At 32.7% G+C, this 16,545-nt stretch overlaps 1 protein-coding gene across 1 annotated transcript; it reads right to left on the bottom strand.

Moving 5' to 3' along the window:
• Positions 1 to 1,433: 1,433 nt before the first annotated feature.
• Positions 1,434 to 12,466, bottom strand: LOC117100187 (fibropellin-1-like). Its single transcript, XM_033239783.1, has 10 exons — positions 12,442 to 12,466; positions 12,113 to 12,226; positions 10,499 to 10,615; positions 7,660 to 7,746; positions 3,203 to 3,310; positions 2,924 to 3,037; positions 2,691 to 2,798; positions 2,412 to 2,525; positions 2,178 to 2,285; positions 1,434 to 1,573 (listed from the first exon to the last, which is right to left on the bottom strand). The coding sequence occupies exons 1-10, from the start codon at positions 12,464 to 12,466 to the stop codon at positions 1,434 to 1,436; spliced, it is 1,035 nt and encodes a 344-aa protein (XP_033095674.1).
• Positions 12,467 to 16,545: the final 4,079 nt, after the last annotated feature.

Raw genomic sequence — 16,545 nt, 5'->3', positions numbered from 1 at the left:
TATATATACCTATATATAATTATTATTTTTCAAATTACAACCCTCTTAATTACATTATATGATGCAACAAAATGAAGTAGTATGTGGTTCGAGAATTACACTAACAAAATACTAAATTACAATTTAGTTCAAAAAATTATCGGTACCTGTTAAATTGATGAAGTAACTTGTAACTAGCAGTATCTTATGCGATACATAGGCCTACCGTTATAAATGCTGCATCTGTTCCCTGAGTAACCAGTGGGACAATTACATGTATATGTATCTTGGTTGGTATAGGATGTACAGATGTATCCTAATTTGAAGTCCAAAATTAAATAAATTCCAAAAGCACCCGTCAAATGGCCCCTACCCAAATTCTCTCTGGAACCACCCCTTTATTCTTGTTTAGTGTGATAGGTTGTTGAGTTCTTAATTGTTGCTGCTAAATGTTATTGTAGCACGATATTGTTGGGGGAGACACCGGGTGGTCAGATTTTTCCACCTGGACCACGTAACAGTAAGTTTTGGATTGTCTCTAAATAAGACATGGTTTTAAATCCCGGGGTTTATTTTCCTCTTGGTTGGACCCTAGTGTTCATTTTTTCTCTCTTGTATTTCCCACTCTAAATGTCAATATTCAGTATTCTACGAATTGATTGATATCCTGTTCCCCCTCCCTAACCTCAGCTGGAACCTCCACTGGATAAAATCCTCTGTTGTTCCTTATTCTCCAAGCCAGCGCCATACACTTAATCCTGTAGCCCAAAACTTAACATTCGTCAGGAAATCAGCCCCAAGCCTCATGCCAATAACATTATACAGAACACGGTCGACACTAACATTCCATAACATTAATATTATTAAAAACATAGAAATATATTCAGCAGATTTTGCTACAGTTTGCTATCTGATTAGCCAGCACGACAGGTACTGTTAAGATGTAATTGTGGTAAACACATGTATCCTGTAGGGCATGGAGCGTGTGTCTACTGCCAAAATGTAATAGAAGCGGTGATGTCGAAAGTGATTAATGAATTAATAGTATTATTAATAATAGTTTTTGTTGCAACTCCAAAATCACCGAGTTATGGTAGAAAAAACAACGTAAAAAACCACAAGGAAAACAGTCTCGACCTGAGTTCAACTGTAGATCCGTTTAACCACTTCTACTCGATTTAATTTTAACTTCCAATTTTCGGAACTGTGCGCCTGATAGATAATGACGAATTGGTTAGCAATACATCGTACCACACACGACCGAGTTTACGGGTAGTAGAGTAGTAAAATCACGTCATATCACACATCACGAGTGTGACATAATGTCAACATTACACTTCCGGATTCTTACTTCACACTTTTGTGGATGTCAACTCATGCTCACAATGTTAACTTTACGCTTCTGGATTGACCAGGATAGCAAAGTGTCTACTGCCTGAGGGATAATTATTATTTCAAAACTCATCAATAGAATAGTTATCATCATAGGTGTCTGTGAGAATTAGTTTAAATTCCTCATAGGTACAGGTGTATCTATCTGGGTTGGTATACGATGTACAGATGTATCCTGTATGGCACGGGTTACTCATGCATCCTGAAATAACAAATTATATATTTCCCCTGGACAGTATCTCCAACTTTCCTCTTCTAACGTTTGTCTAGTCCTACTTCTCTTTTTCTTTTCCCAACATTTTGCACCTCTGGCACGTTCTCATCTTCGCAAGAAACCCTCCAATGATTTCTGCTAATCTCAATCGGCAAATCGCCAACAAGCGTATAACACCAACAATAATTTTTATCTGCTGTTGTGTAACTACTCACAGCATTCATGTCATGAGCTATGTTCTCTGGACGGTTATCTTTTCTATACACCAGATCCATTCGTTTATTCGGTTTCCAAATGTCCTTATCTTTTTTCATTCAAGAAGCACCCCTTCAATTTCCCACATGTTCCAATACCAACCCCCGTTTGAATAAGCACCCTATTTGAATAAGCGCCCCTCAAAAAGTGAAGAAAAAAAAATAAATAAGCGCCTGGGCACTTATTTGCGGAAGTATGGATTACAATAATTTATATAACATCATATTTCATCTGTTCACAGTTGCCGCCAATGTAGTGAGTAGGACAGGTACAGGTGTAGCTGTTGGTATACAGTGTACATTGTCATTGTACGTGAGGATTTATTAAATGCTCATACCATCATAAATGCTACAGTCACTGCCAGTGTAGCCAGTAGGACAGGTACAGGTGTAGCTGTTGGTAGATGATGTACATTGTCCTGTGTGACACGGATTACTCGCACAACCTAAAATGACAAATTATTTGATATGCTGCATTACAATACTTTATATAAAATCATATTTCATTTGTTATTCCGAAACATTTCATTGAAATAATTATTATTAACTGTAAATTTATTAAATGCTCATACCATCATAGATGCTACAGTCGCTCCCAGTAAAGCCAGTGTGGCAGGAGGTACAGGTGTAGAAGCTGGTGTACTGTGTACACATTTGCCCTGTAGGACACGGATTACTCGCACAACCTAAAATGACAGATGATTTAATCTATTACGATAATAATGAAAAAAATATTTAATCATTGAGATGTTATAGTGCCTATAACAACTCCCTGATTTAATTTAGTATTTCAAAACTCACCATTAAAATAGTAATTATTACCGTACGTGAGAATTCGTAAATGCTCATACCATCATAAATGCTACAGTCACTGCCAGTGTAGCCAGTAGGACAGGTACAGGTGTAGCTGTTGGTAGATGATGTACATTGTCCTGTGTGACACGGATTACTCGCACAACCTAATATGACAAATTATTTGATATGCTGCATTACAATACTTTATATAAAATTATATTTTATTGTTATTCCGAAACATTTCATTGAAATAATTATTATTAACTGTGAATTTATTAAATGCTCATACCATCATAGATGCTACAGTCGCTCCCAGTAAAGCCAGTGTGGCAGGAGGTACAGGTGTAGAAGCTGGTGTACTGTGTACACATTTGCCCTGTAGGACACGGATTACTCGCACAACCTAAAATGACAGATGATTTAATCTATTACGATAATAATGAAAAAAATATTTATTCATTGAGATGTTATAGTGCCTATAACAACTCCCTGATTTAATTTAGTATTTCAAAACTCACCATTAAAATAGTAATTATTACCGTACGTGAGAATTCGTAAATGCTCATACCATCATAAATGCTACAGTCGCTGCCAGTGTAGCCAGTAGGACAGGTACAGGTGTAGCTGTTGGTAGATGATGTACATTGTCCTGTGTTACACGGATTACTCGCACAACCTAATATGACAAATTATTTGATATGCTGCATTACAAGACTTTATATAAAATTATATTTTATTGTTATTCCGAACCTTTTCATTGAAATAATAATTATTATTATTAACTGTGAATTTACTAAATGCTCATAACATCATAGACGCTACAGTCGCTCCCATTAAAACCAGTGTGGCAGGTACTATGGCAAGCCGTTTTATCATATACCTCTGAATTAGTGTTTAGTGCAAATTGCATTCAACTTAACATTAAATGTATTCCAGTTAACTGCAATTGAATTGTGTTAAGTGTTGTTAAGCAATTGAGGTTAAATTAAAATGCATTTAAGTTAACACTAATTCAATCGAATACAATTAATGTTAAGTTGAATGCATTTCACTTAACACTAATTCAATTACAGTTACCTTGAATACAATTCAATGTTAAGTTGAATGCATTACACTTAACGCTAATTCAATTGCAGTTAACTCGAATATAATTAATGTTAAGTGGAATGCATTTCCACTTAACACTAATTGACCAAATTTGGTATTTAATTGAGTGATTGTGATTGGCTATTGTATCAAAATACAGCATTTCATGAAACTGACCAATTGCATTACACTTAACACTAATTCAATTTAAGTAAATTCGAATACAATTAATGTTACTTAACACTAATCCAATTACAGTTACATTACACTTAACACTAATTCAATTGCAGTTAACTTGGATACAATTCAATGTTAAGTTGAATGTATTATACTTAACACTAATTCAATTGCAGTTAACAAGAATACATTTAATGTTAAGTTGAATGCATTTGCACTTAACACTAATTCAATTCCAGTTAACTCGAAATGCATTTAATGTTAAGTTGAATGCATTTCCACTCAATACTAATTCAATTGCACTTAACACTAATGCATTTAATGTTAAAATGAATGCATTTACCACTAATTCAATTGCACTTAACACTAATGCATTTAATGTTAAGTTGAATGCATTTCCACTTAACACTAATTGACCAAATTTGGTATTCCATTGAGTGATTGTGATTGGCTATTGTATCAAAATACAGCTTTTCATGAAACTGACCAATCACATTACACTTAACACTAATTCAATTTTAGTTAATTCGAATACAATTAATGTTACTTAACACTAATACAATTACAGTTACATTACACTTAACACTAACTCAATTGCAGTTAACTTGAATACAATTCCTATAGCCCTCTGAACTAATTATTGTCCCAAAAAACCGTACTTTCGTACTACTGTACATAGTAAAAGTTTTTTATCTAACTCTAGCGAAAATAATTTGTTTGGTGGGTCCTCGATATCAGAAGCTTAGCCCCAGTGGCGTATCTACGGGGGGAACGGGAAGCGCACGCACCAATTAAGAGAAGGGTGATGATCTACCTGTCTCTTATACACATCTAGATGTGTATAAGAGACAGCAATTAAGCTGGTCTTCTTGAACAAAATTTTCTTTTAAGATGGGGAAATAAGGTTAAATGATAGACAACATTTAATTCGGACATTGAAAAAATGAGGTCAATGATAGACCACACTTGAATCGGACATTGTCAAATGAGGTCATTTTGAATGACGTGACAATTTCCATTGATATGATTGGATGCGTCTTTTTTCGTCACGACTCGCCGCAAAAAAGTTTAAACTTGTCGAACTCACTTTTGGTCACGAAAAATATTGGCAACCAGCTAGAGCGATGTAGCGAAAATGACATTTGATGCAAAAAAAAAACAACTGCACACGCGTACATATTAAAAGAAAAAAAATCGCGTAGTTTTTTTTTTTTAAATTGGTTTAATCCATTTATCTTAGGCATTCTATATATATACCGGTACACAGGGGACCCGAAAAGGGGCACTTACTAAAATGGAAAGGCTCGGCACCTTGACCTCTGATGATTAGTGCTCAAAAACTTAATACAAACTCGTAAAAACAATGCCATTATCATTATTATATAATTTTCGGTACAATTCTGAGCCGCTCCGGATCATGTTACTTTTCTTCTTTCTGTATTCTTTAGAGTAAAAAATATCTTTAACACGAACATTATATTTACCTTATTATTTTTGCCTCTAGACCAGACTATACAGATGCAATATGACCATTTGTTTCACATTTAAAATGTTTTATAAATAGAACTTCATATTATGATATTATGCCTTAACTATATTAAATCTATATACAACTAATAGATAATTTTATTTAATTCGTTAACATACTGTTCTTATTAAAACAATATTTTATAATATAAATATATATTTAAATTATATATATATGGATCCACCTCTGGTTGAGGCTGAGGTAAGATAATTGTAATTTGAGACATTTAAATGAACAAAAATGACACTTTAATACATAAAATCTACGGCAATTACCTATATCTACTTGGAGCCCCATATGGTTAAATCTGATGTGAGAAAGGTTTAAGAGATTGGGACTTCTAGATGCCGGAAAATGGCATTTTAATACTTTAAAAAGGGCCACTTTTTTCAACATTTGAAAGGGGGGGGGGTGCTCAGGTACTCCCTGGATACGCAGCTGTTTCCCCATCTGCGTGCATGAAGTTTAACCGTGTTTTGGACCGTACGTGTTACACTAGAGAAGGTACAAGGATTTCCGGTGCCCTATCTAGGAAACACATGTGTACTAAACTTCCTTGTAAAGGACTAATTTCACATCCTTGATAGCTGTTGTCATTCTCTTGATAATACCGTCGAATATAATTTAGTTCTCTCTCAAGACGAGTGATTACAAACTCATGCTCATACACAATATGAATCCTTCCTACATTTCCAATCATAGCTATTTGTTGCTACCGTCAATGTTCTGACACGAAACACAATAGAGATATCTCTATTATTAATAGACTATATATCCCTATTATTAATAGAGATAGTTCTATTGTCGCTGTAAATAGAGATATCTCTATTATTAATAGAGGATTCTCTATTATTAATAATTTCGATTAAATGTTATCTCGGCCCGCCATACACAACCTTAGACGAAAAATATTTGATATGCTGCATTGCAATAATTTAGTTAAAATCTTATTTCATTCATTACTTCCAAACTCGTCATTGAAATCATTATTATACATACAACCTAAAATTATACAGAATTTATTAATTTTTCATAAATTATTTAACAATTCAGTATGGTTTTGTTTAACAATTAAGAGAAGGGTGATGATCTACTGTATTAAATACTTACAAGAAAATATCTTTGATTCATATTATATATTGTTATATGTTTACATTATGTGTTTTATATTATTGTTTACGATGCTATTATATACAGTTGCTGTTTATGTAGCCAGTCTGACAGACATACATGTATGAGATAAATGAAGTTCGACATGAAAGACTTTTTACTTTTTAGATATTTGAAATTATATTTACATCAGTTAAGCCTGCTAGCCTAAATGGTCAGCTTAAAATTGGTTGTGATGATGTTTTTTTCTCCAAAAACCTGACCAGTTATCGTACTTAATGTTCAGTACGTTACCAATTACTTGCGAAAAATTGAATTGATGCCCACGACCTTCAGAATGCGTCTTAACCACTCGACACTGAGTTTACATAAATTATAGTTCATTCTTTTATTTTTGTAAAAAAAAGTGTAAAACATGTTGATCCCAAAGTAGATTCCGATGGTTTTGCGTCAGGAAATTAGTGACGTATTATCGTAGGTCTACGTTCCTAAATACCTCTCTGGTGATTCGGATGGGAATCCTATCAACGGCCTCCAGATATTTAGCCTGTTATCTTAACCATTAGTTTATTAAGCTATGCCCCACCCCTCACAACATAAATTATAAGTCTTTTAATTGCTCCTTTTGTTCACTTTTTTATTTATGAAGTCATTGTTTTGTAAGGTACGGTAAGTGGTTTCAGACATTTTCTCAACGCAAATTACACAAATTATAGTTCATTCTTTTATTCTTTAATAAATAAATATGTTAAAATATTATAAAAACAGACATTTTTTTAAATTTTGAACACTGTATTTTTGTGAAGCCGGGTGGTTGAGGATCACATGCTAACGGTTCGCTTTTGAGATTCTGTCCAACCTCCCGGTGGATTATATTGTGCCGTTTTAGCAATAAAAAAGAAAAAATAATTAATGAAAAATAATGTACAGTAATTAAGGACCGTTACGTCAATAAGTAAATAAAAGTGTTTTAAATATTAAGATTACAAATTAGTAGTAGTAGTACCATTACCACTGACATCTAGTCAATGGCTCTCAATAACAAATCTAATTTCAGTGGCAAAATTTAACAACAAATTTATTATTAATGATATTAGCGTTAAAGAATTTACAAGTTTTCATACCGTTATTGGTGGCACAGGTGTATCTAGTTGGGTTGGTATACCAGGTGCATGTTGATGGTCCTCCTGGACACGGGTTGCTGTAGCATGCTGTAATATAAAATGTGTGGATAAAAGAAGGTATACACGTCTGAGTAATCTCAGTAAATATTATTATTTTCGTTTGTGTTGTCATCAATGTCATTGGACAAATTGATAATTTCCTAACAGTTGTCAGGACAAAAAAAATCTCATTCAAATGGTTTGGACATATCCACAGGCAGAGTGGCACTTTATGCAATTTAATCAATCTTGCAGAGTTTTGAAAATGGCAAACAGAATCAAGGAAGACCAACGAAAAACTGGAAGAAAAAAAAAACAAAATCGCTGAATGGACAAAAATGAGTGCTGTGGAAGTTGGAAGGACAACCGAAAACAAGCAAAAGTGGATTGAATCTGAAAGTTGCATCTAAAGTGCTAACACTAGCCAACAGGTTATGGAACTGATGATGATGATAAATGTACATGAAATAATGGAAGAATGTACAAAACGTGAATTCATGTTGGTACAGGTGCAAGTTGACTTTATATGATATGGATTGCTAGAACAAATTACGAATCAAAATTAAACTAATTTTTATTGATACATTTAATAACTATTTAGAAGTTGGAAGGATAATTGAAAACAAAAAAAAAAGTGGATTGAGTCTGGAAAGTTGCATCTGAAGTGCTCCCACTAGCCAACAGGTTATGGAACTGACGATGATGATGAATATACTTGAAATAATGGAGGAATGTACAGAACGTGAATTCATGTTGTTACACTAGGTGCAAGTTGATTTTATATGACATGAGTTGCTAGAACAGATTACGATTTAAAATTAAACTACTTTTTTTTAATACATTTAATAACTTTTTAAATGTTTCAATAGTAGATTTAAGTTAATCCATACCTAATTAAATATAAAATAGCTTAGAATATGCAAAACCATATAAGTAGTAATTCGATGGAATAATCTAAAAAGCTAAATCAGTATTAGTAAAGTTGTTCTCGTTTATAAAGATACAACAATATTTACATAATCATATTTATTTATAAACTAATATTTTCATAAATACATGTAACATATATTTCAAAAGAAGTGGAAAAGAGTGAAAATATTCCAGCAAATTATTCCAGTTTGGAATAATTATTATTACTAGTAATTAATAATTATTCTAGCAACGAAATGATAAAGTTTTTGTGACGATCCGGAGTAGGGTGTAATGAGGAGTATTTAAAGGAAAACTTCCCAGACCAAATATTTCAAAAACGGATCAACTGATCTGAATGTAACACTTGGGAAAGTTTAACCAAGTTACAAGTTATATATTATACATATAATGTAACAAAATTACCGTAACGTAAATTACGCAGTAACAGCACTTTTGGGTAATATGTTATAGTAAATTTATGGGACAGCCCTGAAATACTTAGTGATTGGTCAAGGGACAAGTTTTGATGTAGGCCTACGGCCAGGTAGGAGGCCGCCGAGGCCTCCTCCTACTACTACAGACCGTAGCCTAGCCTACGAAATCATCGCACGATTTTACCTGTCTGCCATGCACCGACCAAAAAAGTCAGTGACTGTATTCTCTCTCGAATGCTGAAATGTTTATTTCTTTGACGAAAGTCTATCAAATAGCATTACAAACACATTCTTTGTAACACAATAAAAATTACAATAGTTATTCATCGTATCTGTACTGTACTCCTTCAGTTCACAGTCATCATGCAGTAATTACCAATCACTATGCAGTCATTACCAATCGTTATGCAGTACTTACCAATCGTTATGCAGTACAGACCAATCGTTATGCAGTACTTACCAATCACTATGCAGTAGTTACCAATCACTATGCAGTACTTACCAAACAATATGCAGTATTTACCAATCACTATGCAGTACTTACCAATCACTATGCAGTACTTACCAATTACAATGCAGTAGAATATTGCGCAATTTATACCGCCACCTATTGACAACATTTGATTATCACGTGACGTTTATTAGACGGCTGTAAAAGCAAGTCTATTCAAACTTTCATTAGTTACGCAAACTCAGTGTAATACTACTATAGATGTTGTTTCTTGGGTGTCTATAAAACGAAGACCGAAGACCGACGACCCAAAAACGAAGATCCCTATTTTTTCTCTTTCATTTTGATGATAATACGCCAGGCTCTCACAAAATCAAAACTTCGAAATGTTTTGGGCGTCTGTTTGTGAAATTTTCAAGGGGTTTCGTTCTATAGACACCCTATATGGGTGTCTGTAAAACGAAAACCGAATACCTGAGAAACGAAGACCTTCAATTATTTCACAGTTATCTTATTGAAAATATTTCAATATCATCATAAAACAGTTGCCTTGTACCTATTTCATTATTTTATCACGATTGAGAGAAAAAATTTGGGTCTTTGTTTTTCGGGTCTTCGGTCTTCGTTTTGTAGTTCTACACCCATATAAGGTGTCTATAAAACGAAGGCCCTTAATTATCTCATCCATCCTATGTTGGTGTCATTACCAAATGACCGATGCTGCAGCCTTGCAGGTCCTCATGAAATTGTTTTCAAGCATTAAATCTAACCTTGTACAATAATTTTCCTATAGTGTACTATGAGGAAATCTACTAATTGCTTATTATTGCACATAATATTCATACTTGACAATACTTTGATTAGTATAACAATTTTAAGCATTATGGCTATCGTTCTGTGATATTAAGAAAAGGAATACATTCACGTGAATTTTTTTGCTTTTAAAAGATAATTGATAGCACAGCAATTAACTACTCAAACTAATGTTCACAATAATTATTACCGTCATATACGTCACAGTTTTCGCCTAAGTAACCATCAGGACAGGAACATCTATATGTATTAGAGCCAGTTGACTGTCTGCAGCTGTAGCCAGTACGACAAGGATTATTAGTACATACTGTAATGATGATAAAATGAATGATAATTAAACCTTTTAAATAAAAAATAGGTTCGCCTTCACAATATATCAGGAAAACACATCATAAAAAGGGGTGTAAAAATAAGGTATATCGTATTTTTCCACATTCCGTCAGAATAGTAGCAATATATAACGCAGTCGCCTACTGACTGGTCAAGTTTTGACAACTCATCGAGGAACACCCATTGTATACCACAATACAAGTTTACATAGACTTTTACCAATCTATTTTTATATTATATTTTTATACTATAAATTTCTTCACAATTATGATTCGTATTCATTTAGCGAGTACATAGCATTTTCAGGGCTCGACTTTTTGCTAGCCCGGGGTACAATGGCAAGTAAAAACGAGTTTTTTGTTTTGTTTTGATTTTTTGTTTTTGTTTGTTTGTGTGTGTGCGTGCGTGTGTGTGTGTGTGTGTGTGTGTGTGTGTGTGTGTGTGTGAGGAAGTAACCACATAGCCACTGCAGGTATCTAAAATTGGATCCACTGGAGCACAGATTATTTAATAAATAATAATAATAGCAGCAGCAGCATGTTATTCAAATAGCACCTTTCTTTTAGTTCGCAATCTAAATATTTAAACAGGTATTCCTAAAAAAAAAAAAAAATCACACCAGGCCCCCTCCCGTCCCCCATTGAAGATACCTTAGATTCTCGAATAAACGCCGCTCTAAAAAATAAGCGCCGCGCCAAACCTGATTTTTTTTTCGCTAAGCGCCGCTCTCGAATAAGCGCCGGAGCGCTTAATCAATCGTTTTTATTACCCTGTGTGTAAACAAAGACTTTGACAAACAGGGTTTAAATACAATGTATACAGTATTAAAATGAATAAATAACACAATGAAGACACAAGCATTTCTTTATAGACGTTTGTAAGTTCTAAAAGTTCTTTTTGGTGATCCAAAGCATTGCAATATAATTTTTTCGTACAATTTTTAAATACCCAACATATTTTTCTATATTATACATAAATTGATTTTACTATCTACTTCATATTTCTTCTTTTTGCAATAATTAGTTTTATTTTTCCCATGGTTGAATTATATTTCTTCTTATCAATTTACTACTTTTTATTTTTGTTTAATAGAATATTTTGTAAATAGCATTCAGTTTTCCATATTTTTTTTTTTTTCCAGTTTTTTTTTTTTTTTTGGTAATTGTTTGTACACAGGTCCCTCATCACAATATGCAGTCTTTTAACGCCAACATAATGTCAATGTCTGCCGAATGTCTGAAATCAAACGGCTACAAGTACCAGTACCAGTTTACTTATAATAATTATGATCTTGTATGCATTTTATAATTTAATAACTTAATAATTTTGTATTTTCATTTTTATTTTCATATTAATATATTTTTTATAGGCCTAATCATCGTAATTTTATGAGCAATGACTTTTCTTCAATGTAATTTTCTTTTGGACAAATTAAAACTTCAGTTTTATCAACGTTATAACAGTGAAGTCTTACTTGTATATTCTTGGCACATTTTCTCTGTGAATCCTGTACAGTCACATTGATACGCAGCTGGTATTGTGAATGCATTGCATGATAATGGCTTGGAACAGGGATTGTTTGAACAAGCTTAAAAAAATATAGGACACTATAATTATAAGTTGTATTTGTTTACCATTGTGATTACAATAGTGTATATGACTAGATGAGATCATAATTTAGTTAAATCTCGAATAAAGTCAGTAGTAAATGTCATTTGGGAATAAGACTATATCAACTTATAAAGTGGTTGTGTAACTTTGCTTAACTGCTGAAATGTGGAATACAGATTTGTACTACTGTACTGGTAACTTCTTCATGTGGGTTCATTTTAGCATCATTTGTTTGCATGGTAGGCGTTGATCGGGAGAAAATTATTACGATTTCTCTTACGATTATAAAGTTGGCAGCTCATAACACTGGCGTAAAAAATATTAGGACAAGTACACGTGTAAGTGTCACCACTCGCAGTGCATATACTGCCACCTGGACACGGATTTGGATCACAACCTATTTGAAAGAAAATTTATATCACATTCTGTCATGTCATTTCTTCTGCTTAGGTGTAAATGCATCTTATTAAATAAGCCTGTCAAAGATTACTTCATTCTACTTTATTATTAACGTCACATCCAGTTCTGGTCAGCCATATCTGGCTATGTAAGGGACAAAGTACATTATAATTCGTGACAGCACAAGACAAAAAAATATTTAAAGAGAAAATAAAAACCGACCAGATTCTAAAATACTGTGGTCAAATTTGGCAATACAAATATATTTGAATCAAAATATCAATGTTTGTAGAATTAAAACATTATTTTGCGCTCATATGAACACATATTGGACAACTATTATATGCATACGTGTTTACAGTAAACATACTAGTGAATATAAACAAGAAGAATAAGTAATATAATCAAACAAATATACCTTGACAGTATGCAGGTCTAATGCTGTAAATTAATAGAACAACTCGTGTAATATTAATAAATTGCCACATCCTCCAACGCTTCACCAGAAACATTCATCACCATTTAACACAATTTTCATAATACACAAGTAATTTCATTACTTTTAGCAAAACATAAATATTTGCAAGTTACTTCCTTGTAGAACAAGTCTATTATATTTATATTACGTTTTTGTCAACTGGTTCGTGTTTTGTATTAAATCGTTGACCTGCATCACAGCTACAAGCCATCCTCGGGTACAATGTCATTCGACCACAAGAGGGCTCAGTAAACTGGGGTAGTTAAATCCACAATACAAACTAAATATTTCCCATAACGACAGAATTATATGCACTCTTCAATGCTATTCTCACTTTAGTTATCTCATATCATTGTTTTTAGCTGTTTATAAATGCTTTAAGAGTGATCCTGACTGTGTTACCGAGGACTGGTGTACGGTATATTGTGAGACCTGATGATACCGATAATACTAACCACAATATCATCTTATCACTATTATAAACATTATTTCATATAGTAGACCCTCTTCTATTCAGGAGAGGGGACACCCCTTCAATAACACTTCAGTGAAACGAGTGAAATAATGTCATTGCAGCAGGCCCCTATTAAGGCGACGGAGCTTTCTGAGTAATCAGATTGTCAAATCGCTGCAAATACAATAGACTAAAAACAACAATTTTTTATTTAAATTTTTATTTTATGTAACATCAAGCCAATATTGGTTTTCTTGAGCATTGAAATGGACATCTTTCAGTAATATTATAAGTTTGGTTTTTTGTTTTTACTTTTTTTTTCACAAGTAAAATACTCAATAGCTATTTTGTTTTTATCAGTAAGATACTTTATTTAATATTCAATGCACTTAATTCTATTTCCAGCTTCGATATTTTAATGATTTATTATAATTGTGCGTCTAGAATCAAATGAAATACCTAAGTTTTTTATAAGCATATTTATAGCGATATTGTTTGAAGTACACTATTCTAAGAACTACTTTAATGATTCGCTACCGGTATATTTCTGTTGAGTTTTTTTTTTTCAGTATCAAGGTAATGATGACATTATCGTCGACTTACACGTTAAATTACAGTAATTAAAGTTTAATGTAAAATCATATTTGTAAATGCTAATGAAATTCAGAGAATAGGACACTCACTATGTTATTCGTATTATTATTATTATTATTATTATTATTATTATTATTATTATTATTATTATTATTATTATTATTATTATTAGTGTAGTAGTAGTAGTAGTATGTAGTGTACTTAGAAGTATTTAGCAGCAGCATTAGAATGTTATCACTGTTATTATAATCATTCTTTCTTCGTAATATTATCAGTATCATTATTATAATAACCATTATCATCATTATTATATAGTCGATATGATTTTTTTATCTTTATGATTACCATCATCAATGTTATTATGATAAATATTATTATATTTATCTTCATCATCATCATCGTCGTCATAATCGTCGTCGTAACGAAGCCTGACTGATGGCCAAGCGAAACTGTCAACAAAAACAAACAATGAATAATAATTGGTTTAACACAAGGAATTATATATATCTATTGCTATTGGAAACCAGATGAAACTATTTACCCAGTGTTATTATTATTTTTATCATCATCGTTGTTACTTCATCATCGCAATTATTAACAAAGAGGAATAAAAATAAAAAAAACAAGAAGCAAAATCTACAATAAACAAGAAAACAATTTTTTTATTGAATTCAATTTAATAAAAATAAAATAGTAGGCCTACAACCAGATGAAACTATTTACCCAGTATTATTATTATTTTTATCATCATCGTTGTTACTTCATCATCGCAATTATTAACAAAGAGGAATAAAAAAAAAAAAAAACAAGAAGCAAAATCTACAATAAACAAGAAAACAATTTTTTTATTGAATTCAATTTAATAAAAATAAAATAGTAGGCCTACATCTATATTAAGAGTTTTAGGAAGTGAATTTGTGACGTATACAAATTGTGTGATGTTGAAACCAGTCCGAACTTAATGATTAATAATCGAAGTAAATATTGGTAGACATTTACAGAAATATATAATGAGAACAGATTTTAAAATTCAATGCAGATTTAATGGCTTTTATGGCTCTCTTATTAGGTTACCTTTATTAGTAATAAAAATTGTCGACTTTTCATAGCTCGTATTGTAGAGACCTCAATGCGCTTAGCATTAACCGCGGTCATTAGATCAAGCACATATGGAACACATACTAAGGCCCTTGGGACAGTTAAATGTTGCAGTTTAGCTGTAGTCAGCGCGCATGGATGTGTTTGAACCTACCAAGTAGCCTACCCACTTGTACTCCTGTGTGGAAAGAGACAACCATAGGTAAAGTGCCCGCCTAAGGACACAAGTGACTTGAACTTCGAGCGTTTCAAACCCCTGACCTAAGGTTGTTAGTCTAAGCCACAACCGATGCGCCAACCGCTTATACCATTAGGCCTTTTCATACTTATATAAAGGAAATAAATATTTGAAAACAGACGTCATTTATACATGTCCGCAATTGTCTTAATGTTAATAGACGTATAATTAGGCCTACCTTTTATATAGCATTTGCCATGTAAAACGGATGGACAGCGCTTATCATGAGCACAATTACAACTGTAGTAATGTAAAGTGATAAGTTAATTGTTTTTAAAACGCTATTGTATTTTGCAGTGGAGGATTCAACGAGAGGCCCAGCCGAAAAAAAAAAAAAAAAAAAAATTCGACCATAGTGGGCTAGGTGGTATAGATCCTCCATCTGTTAAGATACCTCACCAGGCCCCTCTATTTTGAATTCCTGGATTCGCCCCTTTATTGTGAAAAAAAAATCACAACATGCCTTATTCAATATTATCATCACCAAGCAGGAAAAATCAGCATTCCATATTTTGTTTATATACTGTATATCACAATAAGCTTCATTCAATCAATTTCCGTTATCATAATTTTTTTCTATAATTCTTATTTCAATGATTGATTGAAAAGGCATCAAGTACAAGCTTCAAGTTTTGATGCAATACAAACTTCTTAAAAAAGGGTATGACATATACAATGAAAAAAAAAGTAAAATTATGACCAAGAAAACTTGGATAGTTTTATAAATCCGCGACACAAAGTAAACAGTTCCCAAAACAATAATTATTAGCAATCGATCAATATTATACTCAACTTATTCATTTCTCATCATTATTTTTGGCTGCTTTCATGCTGAACAGTGATGCCGCATGTTTTACCGAGGCATGTTGTGAGACATGATGACAGCGGATAGTATTATCATAATATCATATCGTCACTAAACATTACTTCAGACTAACCTAGCTAATGCAGTAGAATACGCACCTTTCAGTGAAATGAGGAAAAATAATGTCATTCACACTGCCGCCAGCCCCTAATAAGGGGACGGGAATATAT

This window comes from Anneissia japonica, unplaced genomic scaffold (assembly GCF_011630105.1).
Source record: "Anneissia japonica isolate Jap-2015-1 unplaced genomic scaffold, ASM1163010v1 scaffold15250_len41314_cov120, whole genome shotgun sequence".
Taxonomy (NCBI): Eukaryota; Metazoa; Echinodermata; class Crinoidea; order Comatulida; family Comatulidae; genus Anneissia; species Anneissia japonica.
Note: the sequence above shows the minus strand (reverse complement) of the source record. Positions and strands in the feature narration are given on the sequence as shown.